The sequence below is a fragment of the Podarcis filfolensis genome, assembly GCF_964270895.1.
Source record: "Podarcis filfolensis genome assembly, chromosome: 13".
NCBI lineage: Eukaryota > Metazoa > Chordata > Lepidosauria > Squamata > Lacertidae > Podarcis > Podarcis filfolensis.
The window spans coordinates 5,326,664-5,342,923 of record NC_139615.1 but is presented as its reverse complement, the minus strand read 5'-3'; the positions used below and the strand labels follow the sequence as shown (position 1 = coordinate 5,342,923).

The window sequence follows — 16,260 nt, the reverse complement described above, 5'->3', positions numbered from 1 at the left end:
CAGAACACCATCCTTGAGAAAATGGATAACTAATAGTATACAACGGTACCATGGTTCTCAAATGCCAAAAACCTGGAAGTATTCCGGTTTTTTAACGTTTTTTGGAAGCTGGACATCCAATGCAGCTGTCGGCTACTGTTTCTGGGGCGCCTGCACCAATCAGAAGCTGAGCCTTGGTTTTCTAACATTTTAGAAGTCAAATGGACTTCCAGATCGGATTAAGTTTGGCGCTTTTGTTTTTGCTATTTATTTTGTGTTTTTGTTTTTGAAGCTTTTTTGGTTAATTTGTTTTTGTGACTGTGTGGAACCCAGTTCAGCTACTGATTGATTGATGGTGACTGTGGAAATGGATAAAAGCCAATCCAAACAATGACTATCATCAGTGCAGGGAAGAAATTTATTTTAAAAATTTTTATCATCTACAATACTGTCTTATCTATTTTATATGACAGTACATTGATTATTGCTTTCATCTTATGGATCAATGGTCTTGTTAGATTGTAAAATTCATGTTAGATTGCTGTTTTAGGGGTTTTTTTAAAGTCTGGAACAGATTAATCCAGTTTGCATTACTTTCTATGGGAAAGCGTGCCTTGGTTTTGGAACACTTTGGTTTTGGAACAGACTTCCAGAATGGATTAAATTTGAGAACCAAGGTACTCCTGTACATGGTTATGCTTACATATCTGGTGAGAGAAACAGAGAGGGCAGGCGACAAGGCAAAGTCTCTATCGAGAAATCTGAGTCTTTTTATAATGCACTCATGTCACAAGGTAGAGGATAATGAAAACCCATCTGTGTTACTTGCAACCTTGTGATGTTAATTTATTATGTCCTGTTTCATTATGGAAATTTGTTCCTCTGTGTTTAGTTCTAGCTATCTCTTTCTAGTTTTATTTGGCCTCTGTTACTACACTTTGCTATGTTATAAGTAAATATATGTAAATAATATGTGAATAAATAAATATAAACCCCTATAGCTTCCCAAGTGCCCAGCACAAACCTACCTTCCCCATCAGCAGTTTTGTTTAAATGCCACAAAAACTGAACAATCTAAAAAAAAGACAGTAACTGCAATTCAACCCCCCCCCAAAAAGACTACCCATTTTAAAGCAAGAAAACAGCACCCGGCCCCTGCAAGAAAAAAAAGAGGATCTACTGGGCATTGGGGGGGGTCCTGCACTACAAAAACTCTGGTGGGTTTAAGATAACAGGCTATAATTAGAGGGGGATTAAAAGCAAGGACTCTATATTTAATCCCTGGAAAGGGAGACCTGGACAGCGTCAGATCAAGCTTTTACAGGACACAAGGAAGCAGCTCCGGGCAGCCAAAAATCCTACAGACCACAGGACCCTGATTTTCAAACGAAAAATGAAATCGTCTAATTCCCATGGAATACACCCCGCCCTTATCAGAACAGCTCAGCTTAGGCAGAACACCTCAAATTCCAAAACACCCATGTTTTCTGGGTACCTTTTCCAGATTTGATTTGCATCCATAGAAACAAAGGCTTTTTTTGGGGGGGTTCCCCCAGGTCTGGGCTCAGGAACCTTGGTTTGCACCAACTGAGTCTCGTTTTTGAAACAATTAAAATGAAAGAGGAAAATGTGGAGGAAAGGGACCTGCAATTCAATGACAGACAGACGTACACACACACATTCCCAAGTGCCTTCTATTTTCAGACAGTGACGCCACACCACTGAAACAATGGCAAGGGCTGGGATCATCCATTGGGGGGGAGACAAGGCTAGAGAAACAAAACCAGCAACAGCTACATAGAATGACACAGAACAAAAATGAGTTACCAGATCTGATTTGGTTTCCCTCCCTTTCCTTTTTTTTTAAAAGAGAGAGAGAGAGAAATCTCAGGCCATTGGAGACCATGTTGAGGACCAGAAATCACGGTTATGTAAAAGGGTCTTGGGAGAGTGTGCGCTGGGGCCCAGCGTTCCCCACAAACCTTTGTCTTTATGGGTTTGCTAACCCACAGAGCTCCTGCCAACCTAGCAGTTCGAAAGCACATCAAAGTGCAAGTAGATAAATAGGTACCGCTCTGGCGGGAAGGTAAACGGCGTTTCCGTGTGCTGCTCTGGTTCGCCAGAAGCGGCTTAGTCATGCTGGCCACATGACCCGGAAGCTGTGTGCCGGCTCCCTAGGCCAATAAAGCGAGATGAGCGCCACAACCCCAGAGTTGGCCACGACTGGACCTATTGGTCAGGGGTCCCTTTACCTTTACCCACAGAGCAAGTTGAGATGAGCTTCTAAGGCTGCATTCCCCAACTCAGCGCCCTCCAGATGCTGTAGACCAGTGATGGCCAAACTTGGCCCTCCAGCTTTTTTGGGACTATGATTCCCATCATCCCTGACCACTGGTCCTGTTAGCTGGGGATGATGGGAGTTGTAGTCCCCAAACAGCTGGAGGGCCAAGTTTGGCCATCACTGCGTAGACTAGTGCTTGCCATCAACCCCAGACACTGGCCACACTGGCTGATGGGACTTGTAATGCAAAACATCTGGAGAGCGCCCTTGAAGGCTTCGTTCTGATTGATGTAACTGGGACCTCTTACGTCGCAGAATGACTCCTCCTTCCCTCAAAAAAAGAAAGAAAAATGCCTTGCGCATAGAGGTGTAGCACATACCATAACCTTTTAAAATGTGGCTCTTTTTTAGGAGGGGTATTTCTGGGTTATTGCTTTTATTTTTTATCTTATATCCTGTGATCTTTTTATGTAAACTGCCCTGAGACTTCCAGGTGTTTGTTTGTTTAGTCGTTTAGTCGTGTCCGCCTCTTTGTGACCCCCTGGACCAGAGCACGCCAGGCACTCCTGTCTTCCACTGCCTCCCTCAGCTTGGTCAAACTCATGCTGGTAGCTTCGAGAACACTGTCCAACCATCTCGTCCTCTGTCGTCCCCTTCTCCTTGTGCCCTCCATCTTTCCCAACATCAGGGTCTTTTCCAGGGAATCTTCTTCTCTTCTCAGGAGGTGGCCAAAGTCTTGGAGCCTCAGCTTCAGGATCTGTCCTTCCAGTGAGCACTCAGGGCTGATTTCCTTCAGAATGGAGAGGTTTGATCTTCTTGCAGCCCATGGGACTCTCAAGAGTCTCCTCCAGCACCAGAATTCAAAAAGACTTCTGGGTATAGGACGGTATATAAATTCAATAAATTAAAATTTTAAAATAAAATAAATAAAGGAAAGAAGAGGCTCACACTAGCACCCTTTCCACTTGCACATTACCTTTTCTATATGCAAGGGGCTTTCCCCGCAGGCAAGTCACGTGAAATGCTCCCACCCCAGCCCCGAACAGTCTGAAATGCTACAGCCCGGATACAGGGCTGGCTAACTCTCAGCAGCTGCGGGGGAAGCTGCCAAGGAGCCGGGCATGACTGGCAGGAGAATGAATGATGCGAAATAAGCTAATGTTATGGCTTATATGTTAAGCACGTACACACAGCTCCAAGGGCTACGAGGCAGAGCGACAACGCTTTGCCCCCACGGTTGGAGAAAATAAATGCTTCTGAATATCAGGAGGGGAGAAAGTTCCTGTGCTCAGGTCCTGCTGGACTAGATGGGCCATTCGCCTGATCCAGCAGAACTCTTCTTGTGTTCTTAGGCCAATTAAGAAATTTCTTCCTTTTGTTTTTCCCCTTGTTGCATTTTTAAGAACACCGACGTGTCGAGGACAGAGATATACAGTGGTACCTCGGGTTACATACGCTTCAGGTTACAGACTCTGTCTTATGTAGATTTCTCAATGTCATTGTTCTGTATGGGACAACGAGAATAAAGATATCGTAGCGTATCATATCGTATTTACAGTGGTACCTCAGGTTACATATGCTTCAGGTTACAGACTCCGCTAACCCAGAAATAGTACCTCGGGTTAAGAACTTTGCTTCAGGATGAGAACAGAAATTGTGTTCCGGCGGCGCAGCGGCAGCAGGAGGCTCCATTAGCTAAAGTGGTACCTCAGGTTAAGAACAGTTTCAGGTTAAGAACGGACCTCCGGAACGAATTACGTACTTAACCCGAGGTACCACTGTACGTGGAACCAGTTTCGTTTTGTTTCTCTCACTCACATGTTATTCTTATGTTTTCATTTAAAAAAGAAAGAAACGCGTTAAGCCCCGGTAGGAAGGCAAGATTGATGATAAATGCAGTAGCTAACGGCTTCAACATCTCTCGAGATAATGAGGTCGGGGTGGTCCATGGACAGAAGGGGAAGCAAATCAGTTACGTGCAGGAGATTTTGACCAAGATGCTACGTAACCATCGAACCACCTCCAACTCAGAGCAGCACACCTTGTTATTTCTGGAACCAGCACAAAAACCCCCCACCAAGAACGAAAATGAATGATGGAAGAGAGCACCACCCCTCCGACTTTTGAGGGAAGCACTGGCTACCAGAAGACAAAAAATAAAAATAAATAGTATTGCAATTCCATTCTGCTTTTTCCTCCACGGAGTTCAAGGTGCATGAATGGTTCTCCCCTTCTTCATTTAATTTCCCCAGCAACCCTGTGGGGTAGGTTGGGCTGAATGGAGATTTGAAGACTGCTCTTCCAGATCCTTTGTTATTGTTTAGTCGTGTCCGACTCTTTGTGACCCCCTGGACCAGAGCACGCCAGGCCCTCCTGTCTTTCACAGCCTCCCGCAGTTTGGTCAAACTCATGCTGGTAGCTTCGAGAACACTGTCCCACCATCTCGTCCTCCGTCGTCCCCTTCTCCTTGTGCCCTCCATCTTTCCCAACATCAGGGTCTTTTCCAGGGAGTCTTCTCTTCTCATGAGGTGGCCAAAGTCTTGGAGCCTCAGCTTCAGGATCTGTCCTTCCAGTGAGCACTCAGGGCTGATTTCCTTCAGAATGGAGAGGTTTGATCTTCTTGCTGTCCATGGGACTCTCCAGAGTCTAGTCCAACACTAACCACTATACCACACTTGAGGCAGGTTATAGGTGTCCAGCCCAGATAAAAGCTCAAAATCTGAGCAACTGCTGTATAGGCTGCAAAAGTTATCACCTGCTAGTTCAAAGAGAGGGAGGTACCTTCGAGGTTGGCATGTGAGTTTGACTTCACTCCCCCCCCCTCCTGCTCAGCTAGCTGCATGGAAATTTCTCTGTTGAGGGGAGGGAGGAACTGTACAGTTCAAGTTACCAGTCCTCAGGAAGGAAATGCAAGAAGCATTCACTCCAAAAGGGATAAATCAACACCCTCCAGCACCAGCTTCTTCCAAAAAGCTATTAGAGACACTTCAGAAAATGGACAGAGCACTCTGTGCATTCAGGATTTGAATTTAATCAACAAAACCCCAGGTTTTAAAGTGCTGGTATACATACATAGATTGGGACATGGGTGGCGCTGTGGTCTAAACCACAGAGCCTAGGGCTTGCTGATCAGAAGGTCGGCGGTTCAAATCCCCCCAACAGAGTGAGCTCCCGTTGCTCGGTCCCTGCTCCTGCCAACCTAGCAGTTCGAAAGCACGTCAAAGTGCAAGTAGATAAATAGGTACCGCTCCGGCGGGAAAGTAAACGGTGTTTCCATGCGCTGCTCTGGTTCGCCAGAAGCGGCTTAGTCATGCTGGCCACATGACCCGGAAGCTGTACGCCGGCTCCCTCGGCCAATAAAGCGAGATGAGCGCTGTAACCCCAGAGTCGGCCACAACTGGACCTAACGGTCAGGGGTCCCTTTACCTTTATACATACATAGATAAATACCCTGCTGGTCTCTGCCCCCTTCCTCATCCCATTATTGTGCAGGGCGCAAGACAGCAAAAAAATAAAATAAAATAAAATTCACTACTACCAGCTAGCTAGAATTCCAAGTGCAGATAGCATTGCACACTTAAATCAAATGTTGCGCTGAGAAAAACAGGAGGCGGAAAATGCACTACTTTGGCCTTTGCGTGTGCATGAATGGGAAGGGGCACCAGAAGAGAACAGGCAGCAGGGCACAGACCCGGGAAAAGCGATATAGCTCAGTGGGTCTGAGCATGTGCTTCGCATGTGAAAAGTTCCAGGTTTAATCCTCAAGGGGATAAGACTATATGAATTCCTGGAGAGCTGCTGCAGATCAGTGTGGTCTATATGAAGCTAGGTGGACCAACTGTCTGACTCAGGATAAAGTGACTTCTTGAGTTTCTGTCTTCCATCCAGGTAAAAGGTAAAGGGACCCCTGACCATTAAGGTCCAGTCGTGGCCAACTCTGGGGTTGCGGCGCTCATCTCGCTTTACTGGCCGAGGGAGCCGGCGTACAGCTTCTGGGTCATGTGGCCAGCATGACTAAGTCGCTTCTGGAGAACCAGAGCAGCGCACGGAAACGCCGTTCACCTTCCCGCTGGAGCGGTACCTATTGATCTACTTGCACTTTGATGTGCTTTCCAACTGCTAGGTTGGCAGGAGCAGGGACCGAGCAACGGGAGCTCACCCTGTCGCGGGGATTCGATCCGCCGACCTTCCGATCGGCAAGTCCTAGACTCTGTGGTTTAACCCACAGCGCCACCCGTGTCCCCATCCACCCAGGAGCTCTCCCCAATTCAAAGAATCGGGAAGAGAGAAGAACCTGGAGCTGGCTGCTGCCAGCCAGAGCGGACAGAACTGGGCTGGAAGAATGAAAGGCCTGAGGTCCGTATGAGGTGACAACTTCCCCAGGACACAGAGGGGATCTCAGCAGCTGCCTGGCCTCAGGAAACAGGAAATGAGCAGAACTGCAGAGATCCTCTGAAAAATAAACCTTTAAAAAACCTACTTGGCGATAATAAACTGGCCAGGAATTCATCCTCCAATCAAGTGGCACGTACCAAGGTAATTTAAGTAATTTATACATCAGATAAAGGAGAGGCTTATCGCTTGGAGGAAAATGCACATCCAAAGTCTGACTGTGTTATGCCAAGTCATTTGATAAAGACAAGGGTGAAGGTTCAAGGGTCAGGGTCCCAAAGGGGGCTTATAAATGGGCAGTGGGGGGCATTGTTGTTGTTTAGTCGTGTCCGACTCTTCGTGACCCCCTGGACCAGAGCACGCCAGGCACTCCTGTCTTCCACTGCCTCCCGCAGTTTGGTCAAACTCATGCTGGTAGCTTCGAGAACACAGCTTCAGGATCTGTCCTTCCAGTGAGCACTCAGGGCTGATTTCCTTCAGAATGGAGAGGTTGGATCTTCTTGCAGTCCATGGGACTCTCAAGAGTCTCCTCCAGCACCAGAATTCAAAAGCATCCATTCTTTGGCGATCAGCCTTCTTGATGGTCCAGCTCTCAATTCCATACATCACTACTGGGAAAACCATGGCTTTAACTATACAGACCTTTGTTGGCAAGGTGATGTCTCTGCTTTTTAAGATGCTGTCTAGGTTTGTCATTGCTTTCCTCCAAAAAGCAGGCGTCTTTTAATTTCATGACTGCTGTCACCATCTGCAGTGATCATGGAGCCCAAGAAAGCAAAATCTCTCACTGCCTCCATTTCTTCCCCTTCTATTTGCCAGGAGGTGATGGGACGGATGGGACTGCCTTTGGAAACCCAGGGATTTACATCACAGAGTGGCCCCGCCTACTTTTGCCTCTGGCCCCACCCACCACTCGCACGTGGCCCCCAGGAGGGAATGTGGCCCTTGAGCTGGGAACGGGGCCCCCCCAGATGTGACAAAAGCTCTCATGGGAGAAGAGTTATCTCAGTGGGGTTGGTGAGTGTTATCTGCAAGGCCAAAACATGACTTCACACCAGATAAGGAGGTGACTTGAATCATCTTCTGACTACCCCTTTGTTTTAAAGGCACAAAGGATGTACTTGTTGTATCAGCTGCTCAGAACAAAAGGTTTTGTTTGTTCTATATTAAGCAATTCCTCTTTTTTTCCTTTTTACTCCATTTCCCCCCCTCCGGTCAAGCCATCTGCTGAGGTTCCATGCGGCTAAAGGCACATCTTGACAGGCTGGGGAAGATCGATCAATCAATCGATCAGTTCATTTCCATGTAACGTGACACGGATCAGCCACGGATGATCGTCACAATTTAGGCAAGCCCACACCCGCTCCCTGCCTCAGGCCAACAAAAGACAAGCACAGGCAAGGCCGTAAAACATTCCTGTGGTCTAGTAACTTGGTCAGGTTTTATTTTCCAAGGCTGCTAAACATCAGGAGAGGGGAGGGAAAAAATGAAGGGCGCAAGACAGAGAATCACAGACCCACGTAATGCATACCGAAAATTATTTGCGCATCCTGGGACAGCCTCAGAGAGCGTACCCCTGTCTCCTTTACAAAACCCACCTTCCAAATTATGGACTGCCAGAAAAAGGCAGTTTCAAGTAAAGAGGAGTGGGAGAAGAGATCAATTCATTGAAAGTAGGGCAGGGGGAGATTGAAGGGCAAAGTGAGGGAGGGTATTTGATCACAGCTCTAGGCCTCTCCTCTCTTTGATTCAACCCAACCACACACCCTCAAGAAGAGACCCAGGGGAATTTACAGACCACTCCTAGGATGGGAACGTGCTTCAGGTTCAGAATCACAGCATTGTAGAGCTGGAAGAGACCACGAGGGCCATCTAGTCCAACCCCCTGCAAATGTAGGAATCGTTTGCCCCGTGTGGGGTTCAAACCCACAACCCTGACTTTAAAGTGAACACCCTCAAGTCACTCAGATCCATTAAGGGTTTTTGTCACTATTTGGAGGGGGTGTTCACCACAATTACTTCTGGTACAAGGATAAACTTTTTAAATCCTCAGACCTTTCAGAGCAAGAACTGGGGGGATCAATATCTCCATGTCTCTCCCTGCCCTTCTAAAAAGAGGGGAATTATTATTAAATGGGAGAAAGCGAAGAAGAGATTCAAAGGGTGGACAGAGAAGAATGTGTGCACAATTACATATTCCAATTCATTGGAGGAGAGAATGCTAAATGGCATGATTTGGTGTGTCCCCTCACCCAAATCCGTTATTTTATTTGGGTGCACAGATGCTGTGTGACTAGATGACCCTCAGGGTCCCTTTTCAATGCTACAATTGTACGGTTCTATGACTACAACTCCCATCATCCCCTGACAGTTTAGTCAAGGACGATGGGAGTTGTGGTCCCACAACATCTGAGGGCAACCCCCCCCTCCCCAAAGTTTAAGAAGGTTGCTTTAAGGCGGGGGTTCCCAAACCTGGGTCTCCAGCTGTTTTTCTCAGACTACAATTCCCATCATCCATGACCACTGGTCTTGCTAGCTAGGGATGATGGGAGTTGTAGTCCAAAAAAAACAGTCGGAGACCCAAATTTGGGAAACATTGTTTTAAGGTATACAGAGGAGATGGAGGGAATGGCGATAATACGGCTGGCAATGAGTTATGTTCATTAAATAGAGAGAGAGAGAGGGAGAGAGAATATGTTGTTGGATGAGTGTTATGAAGAACTGGCTAATTAGTTTCTCTTTCATATATAAACCAGATAGTTTTGATATATTTTAAATTCACATGCTGGACACACGATATTACTGAGCTATCATCTGAATAAGTACACAAGTCAGGTCGGTAGGCCCATTTAAAAAAACCCCGCTGAAGACTGGAGTAAGCTCACATCAAAATCTGTGGCTCATCTGTGGGATATTGGTGGATTTTTGTGGATAAAATATAGCTATAGGTCTACATAGCATAAGCTTTATTAATACTCAGGCAGAAAAAAGTACGCATAGTCAAACACAGCTGTGGGGGTGGGGGGAAACGATGCAAGTTTATAATTTTTGTACCAGCTGATTTTTATTATTTTAAATCTCATTACAAAATCATCATCTGCTAATTTAGCAGCTGTTCTCTCTGTGTTTGAGCTCACAATATTCCCACAAGGGGGCAGGGAGAAGAGGGAGGACTTTTCTCCACAAGGTACGGAAGCGCCACTTGGAACCTCAGAATGTTTTTGCAATTATTATTATTATTATTATTATTATTATTATTATTATGTATTAAATCTGCATACTGCCCTCCACCTGTAGATCTCAGGGCAGCTAACAACGCAGAGAGCCGTGTTCCACCACAGCCCAGCAGTGCCAGCCATTCCTTCAGGAGCAAAATCCCCAGAATTCACCACCAAAATGCCTGCCCCCCCTCCTTTGAATTCTTCAGCCCCGAACGAATTCTAGACCATCTGTGTGCATGCAGAGTGCAGCTCCCTCGTCAGCCAAGCATGCCTCAAGCATTAATGCAGCGGACTCAAAATCATCTTGCCCTCCCATCACCCTCTATTTTTAAAGAAATTTGCCAGAAAAATCTCCCAGTCTCGCTGCACATCTGTTCCATCCTGACACCCCCTTCAACACCCCTCGATTCTTGGGCATGCACACCACCGTAGCCCCCAAAATGCACCCACAACAAATGCCATGTGTATATATATATATATATATATATATATGTATATATATTCTCGTTCCTTTCCCCTCACCTTCCCCCAATCCCTCCACACCTTGTTCTCTCTCCCTTGAACCTGCCTGTTTTTCTCAATTAAGCACGTACATTTCCTGTCCATAACACACAGACCCAACTCCAAATCTTACCTCCCCAAATCCAGCCTTACCATCTCCTCCACAATGTCATCCCCTGTCCCCATCTCCACCCCCTTTCAGAGCTTAGGAAGCGTTTTGGGGAAAGACAACGCAAAATTCGTGAAGGATCTACATCCCCCCCCAGAAAGAAAAAAACAGAAAATTTCATATTGGGGGGGTGGTCTCTACGACTCCTTTCTATGGTGCTCAATGGGAGCCCACACCACAAGGATGCCAATCACAGCAAGGAAAGGAAGCTGAGGTTTTTGCAGAATAAGGGGGGGGCATTCCACTCTTGCCCTCCCGCCACCACAAAAGAGGAACAAACAGCAAAGGTTGAATGAAAATCAAGGAAGTGACAACTGCCTGGGAATAAAGGGTATTTTTAGCGTCATCTGTCTGCCTGCTTGCGTTTGCAAAATCTAAAAATACTCAAAAGGGTGAATATGGAAGGGGTGGCAGGTCTTAAACGTGCCCCCCCCTCCCCGCACATCCCCATTATTTCAGATGTGGTGAGGGGCTGTATCTAGTGCCTTACTGAAGAGGAAAAATGGAAAGTGAACACATATATCTGGTCAGATGATGCTTTCAGAACACCCCCCCCCGTCGATTTCAACCATCAGAGCATTTGGCATCCATTGGCGTTTGTGGGGAGGGGGGTATGGCTAGACACCCACCACCACCATATACCTAACACCTGTAACCACGGGGTGGGGGGAATCTGTTAATTTTTTTACACTGACACAGGAATCAGTTATTTGCCTCCAGGTATGCTAATGGAGGAGAAAAAGGGAGGGAGGAAGCAGGCACTCCCATTTAAAAAAACAACAGCAGAAACATTATATGCAGGCAGATTTTTAAAAAAAATGTATTTAATGCTAGCTTTTTCATGCAAAATATATTTAAAAAGAAGGAAGAGGCAATTCTTCATCAAAACAGGCAGAGATTAAATGGATGGGGACAAGATTAAAGCGGAATGCCCGACTATTTATTAAAATCACTTTCCCTAGATCCTGGCTACATCAAGAAGATTTCGAGGGGGGGGGGAATAAAACAGGGCTCTCATATACGTCCTCCCCCAAGAGGGGAAGGATCATACACGATGACCTCATTTATTTCTCGCTATCTTAGGGGAAAGGCAACACCGCATGTTGTTTATTTCTCTCCTTGCCTATTTTAGGGGGGCTTTCTCCCCCCCCCCCATTCCACGATTGAGGGGGGGGATGAGATGAGAGATGCAACATTGCAACCAGTTGATCCCCTTGCCTGCGGAAAGATGCGAGGTTTGGAGAGGAGGGAAGGGGGAAAGCTTGCGGTGGCGGGAGAGGCACCCCCCCCGGCCATCTCTTTCAAGGTGGAGGAAGGCTCATTGCCCCCACCCCGCTCGATCTCTTCCAGCCGCCTCACGTCCTTGCCCTGATCCCCCCCCTCCTTCCCTAGATCGCCTTAGGCTGATGTGTGGGTGGGCGAAGAGAGACACAAAAGGATAACGCGCTTTGGCGTGGGGGATGGGGGGGCAGCGCAACGTTTCTACATGCATTTCTCACCATTGCGCTCCCTTCACCCAGCCCAACGCCCTGAAAACCTGGTTGTTGTTTTGCAAAGGACGGCGGCCAAGCCCTTCGCCGCCTCCTTCTCCCCAAAAGGGGGGTCCAAACCTAATGCACAAACACTAATGCAAGCCGGGGGTGATTGCACGCCATCGATCTCGTTGCAATGAGCACCGAAAAAGGAGAAAAACCACCCGCGGGGGGGTCCATTGCGTGGGCGGCTCTGAGCCGCCTTCCCTCCCTCGCCCCGGCGAGCAAACGTCAAAACCCTCTTTTTTTTTCACATGCACCCGCCTCTATGCACCCTGAAGAGCATTGCTCGCCCCGCTGCGCTTTGCAAATCGGGCGCTACTCACATCTCCGGGGATGCTGGTCGAGGCGGTTGCGGGGCTCGGAACGGGGCTGGCGGTGGCCGCGGCGGCACCTGCTGCTGGGCTCGCGCTCACTGAATGGTGCGGGACCGCTTCGGCTGAGTCGGGAAGATGGCGGCCGAGCTGCTGGCATCCGGGCACTTCGGAGAAGGGAGCAGGACTGGGGAGGAGGAGGAGGAGGAGGAGGATGAATGGCACTGGGAAAGGGAGGGGCGGGGCAAAGGGAGGGGGAGCACCTGCGCGGCCGCCATGTTGGCTTGCCTCGTTTCCCTCACAGCAGGCCGTTGAATGTGACTCGCTTACCCTCCTTCCCCACCACTGATGACCAGAGAATGGGGGGGGGGGAGCGGGGGGAATGAAATAAAATAAAATGAAATGAAATAAAAGTGTTCAGTACAAAATGAGGGATGTGTGTGTGTTGGGGAGAGAGAAAAAGGCAGAAAAAGCACAATGACAGGGTCACCTCACAACCTGAGGGAACAACTCTCTCCGTCCTGCTTTGCTGCTTTAAGCCTTAAGGTGTAATGAGTGTAAAAACCACCATAAATGCAAATGAGCCGCCTTCCTCCATTAATAAGCTCTTTAATACCTCTCTAAAGCCTTTGCACTGGACCATAAAGAAGGCTGATCGCCGAAGAAGGGATGCTTTTGAATTCTGGTGCTGGAGGAGACTCTTGAGAGTCCCATGGACTGCAAGAAGATCAAACCTCTCCGTTCTGAAGGAAATCAGCCCTGAGTGCTCACTGGAAGGACAGATCCTGAAGCTGAGGCTCCAATACTTTGGCCACCTCATGAGAAGAGAAGACTCCCTGGAAAAGACCCTGATGTTGGGAAAGATGGAGGGCACAAGGAGAAGGGGACGACAGAGGACGAGAGGGTTGGACAGTGTTCTTGAAGCTACGAACATGAGTTAGACCAAACTGCGGGAGGCAGTGGAAGACAGGAGTGCCTGGCGTGCTCTGGTCCAGGGGGTCACGAAGCGTCGGACACGACTAAACGACTAAACAACAACAACAAAGCCTTCGTGGCGTTCATGAGGGGAGAGGGCTACACCCATCCCCGCTTCTTTTTGCTTGGTTTTAAGTGTTGTATTTATGGGAGGCCCTTTTAGGGAAAGCACAGCAAGGTAGCAGTGGCGTAGCGTGGGTTGTCAGCACCCGGGGCAAGGCAAGTAATTTGCGCCCCCTAACCCGTGGATTTGCGCCCCCTAACCCGTGGATTTGCCCTAACCCCAGATGTTGCGCCCGGTGCAGCCGGCCCCCCTGCACCCCCCACGCTACGCCACTGCAAGGTAGTAAAGCATCAGAGCACAACGCCCGCAATGAGCTTAGTAAAAGCATCATGGCCTGTCAGCCAAGATGGAGTCGCCATGGGCCAAGGACGCGTGCCTCCTAAGAACTTTGGGGTGCCTCACGGAAATAAGATTTATAAATGGCTCATCTATGGTTACCGCAAGGCACACTGTGGAGAAGGAAGCTTCCGGTTCTGCTTCAGAGTTTCCCAGAAGCCCCTAGCTGAGCGCCATTTTTTGACAAGGTGCTGTGGTCAAGACGGATGCTGGGTTAGACCCAGCAGAGCTTTTACAGCAAGATGGCTTTGTCCTGGCTTTGAGGGAAAGAAGCCGCTAGGATTGGGCTGGAGACACAATCCTGTCTTTGTCCAGCTAAAATTCCCGAAGGGTCAGTGTAGCTTGTTGCAGGAATTTATGTCTAGGTTGGGGTGGGTTGCCCCTCCAGCAGATATCATGCACACGCAGCCCACTACCAAAACCAGCACAATCGCTTTTGTGACTTTTGTAATTTGTCCCCACAAAACACCCCATCACAGTTTCTTCCTATCTATTCAAAGGGCCTTTGCTGCACAATACTAAATGTAACAATTCAGAGATAAATGTATCTGTGTACTGGCTCACAGGGAAAACTTCAGAAATTCATATAGACATGTGAGCTCAGCTACTCAGCAGCCCCTCTGCCTGAGTGATCATCCCTGGCATCCTGATACCTGAGTGCCAGACAGGTAGCCATTCCAGAAATAACAAACCCAGTTGAATACAAAAGGGTGTGATGAACTTGGCTGGGAAACAGGGAAATGTAAATATCTTTTTTGTTGCACTTGATGGGTGTTTGGTGGAGGGCAAGGAGAACCATGGGGCAGGGTCCAGGATGCCCAGATTACTGCCACCAGACCTCCCCTGTCATGATGTAACCGTGATGAATGAGTGATGTAGTTGGGGGGGTGTAACATGGGGATTAGCAGCTAATAAAAGTTTGGGTTCTCTTTGGTTTGGGGGTTCCATCTTGTTCCACCTTGTGGCAGGTGGGAGTCCTGTCGCGACAGTCTTCAATAAAGACCAAGCCTACTGGCTGCTGTTTTGCTCTGGTATTCCTGGCTGGTGTCCTTGTTTTTTGTCCAAGGGAGCCCTCATATTTCTCCATTAACAAGCTAAGATTTCTGCGTTAACAAGCTAAAGCAGGTGGATTGAGAAATGAAGGCACATGGTGCATTGTCAAACTATGGAACGTGTTCCCACAGGAGGCAGGGGTGGCCAACGTGGTTTTAAAAGAGGAGACAAATTCACAGAGGAGGAGACGGCTACGCTCTTGTCTCCACAGTCAGAGGCAGCAATGTTTCTGAATACCAGTTGCTGGAAACCACAGGAGGGGAGAAGGCTCTTGTGTTCGAATTCTGCTGGCCTGTTTCCCACAGGCCTCTGATTGGCCACTGTGAGAACAGGATGCTGGACCATGTTCTAAGAATTTTAAGGTCTTTTATATATATATATATATATATATATATATATATATATATATATATATATATATATAAAAATAGATGTTCATAAATGTACCAAGCAAACACCTACAAATATATAAACCACATGTCTGAAACCCACAGAAAAGTCCTGAAACCATTTTCTCTCTCCCAAAACAACCTCAAATATTTCTCTGCAAGGTCGAAAGAAATGGGAAATCTCCCCACTGTCTCTTTCGCAAATCCTGTCTTAAGGGCATATTTAAGATATGAACAGGGTGTGAGCCTGTGATCTGGATTTAGGAATTGAGTAGCTATCATAACAAGAGTGGCCAAGATGCCCAGGTAATCCAGTCAGGTAACCTGGCAGACAGGAAGAAACAGGAAGAAACAATGCACCCAGACTTCTGCCCCTTCTCTGATGTATTAATGGGGTGGTCTTGAGCTACACCCCTTCTGTGATGTATGTACGATGTTTCTGGGGGTGGTCTTGGACTCCAGGGCGGGCAATTTAAAATATCTATATAAGGGCTTGCGCACATGGCTTGGGGTCCCCCCCTCCTGTGTGTGTGGGGGAGCACCCTGTTGCAATAGCTTTAATAAAGATCAGGCTTACTAGCTGCTTTGCTTCTCAATATTCTCTGGTTGGTCTCTGTTATTTTCTCCTACCGATAGAGAACCTACAAAAGGACTCTATATGGGCTACAGATAGGTAGCCGTGTTGGTCTGCCATAGTCAAAACAAAAATTTTTTTTCCTTCCAGTAGCACCATAAAGACCAACTAAGTTAGTTCTTGGTGTGAGCTTTCGTGTGCATGCACACTTCTTCAGATACCCTTTGTTCATGGTATCTGAAGAAGTGTGCATGCACACGAAAGCTCACACCAAGAACTAACTTAGTTGGTCTTTAAGGTGCTACTGGAAGGAAAAAAAATTTTTGTTTTGTCTATATGGGCTCTAAGGGAAAAGGAGCAGGTTTTTTTCACATAACCACCAGGTAGGCCATTGGCCTGAACCTTGCAGGGCTTTCCTCATGTACTTCAAGCCACAGGATATAATGGGGAAAAATAGGAATGTCAAGGAAAACAGATAGA

At 47.5% G+C, this 16,260-nt stretch overlaps 1 protein-coding gene across 1 annotated transcript in view; it reads right to left on the bottom strand.

The window, feature by feature from the left end:
- The window catches only part of VAMP2 (vesicle associated membrane protein 2), a 28,021-nt gene extending 15,450 nt beyond the window's left edge, over nt 1–12,571 (bottom strand). The window contains exon 1 of the mRNA XM_083581294.1: nt 12,402–12,571. Coding sequence (XP_083437420.1) covers nt 12,402–12,403 — 2 coding nt within the window. The 5' untranslated portion in view covers nt 12,404–12,571. The remainder of the gene's footprint in view (nt 1–12,401) is intronic.
- Nucleotides 12,572–16,260: the final 3,689 nt, after the last annotated feature.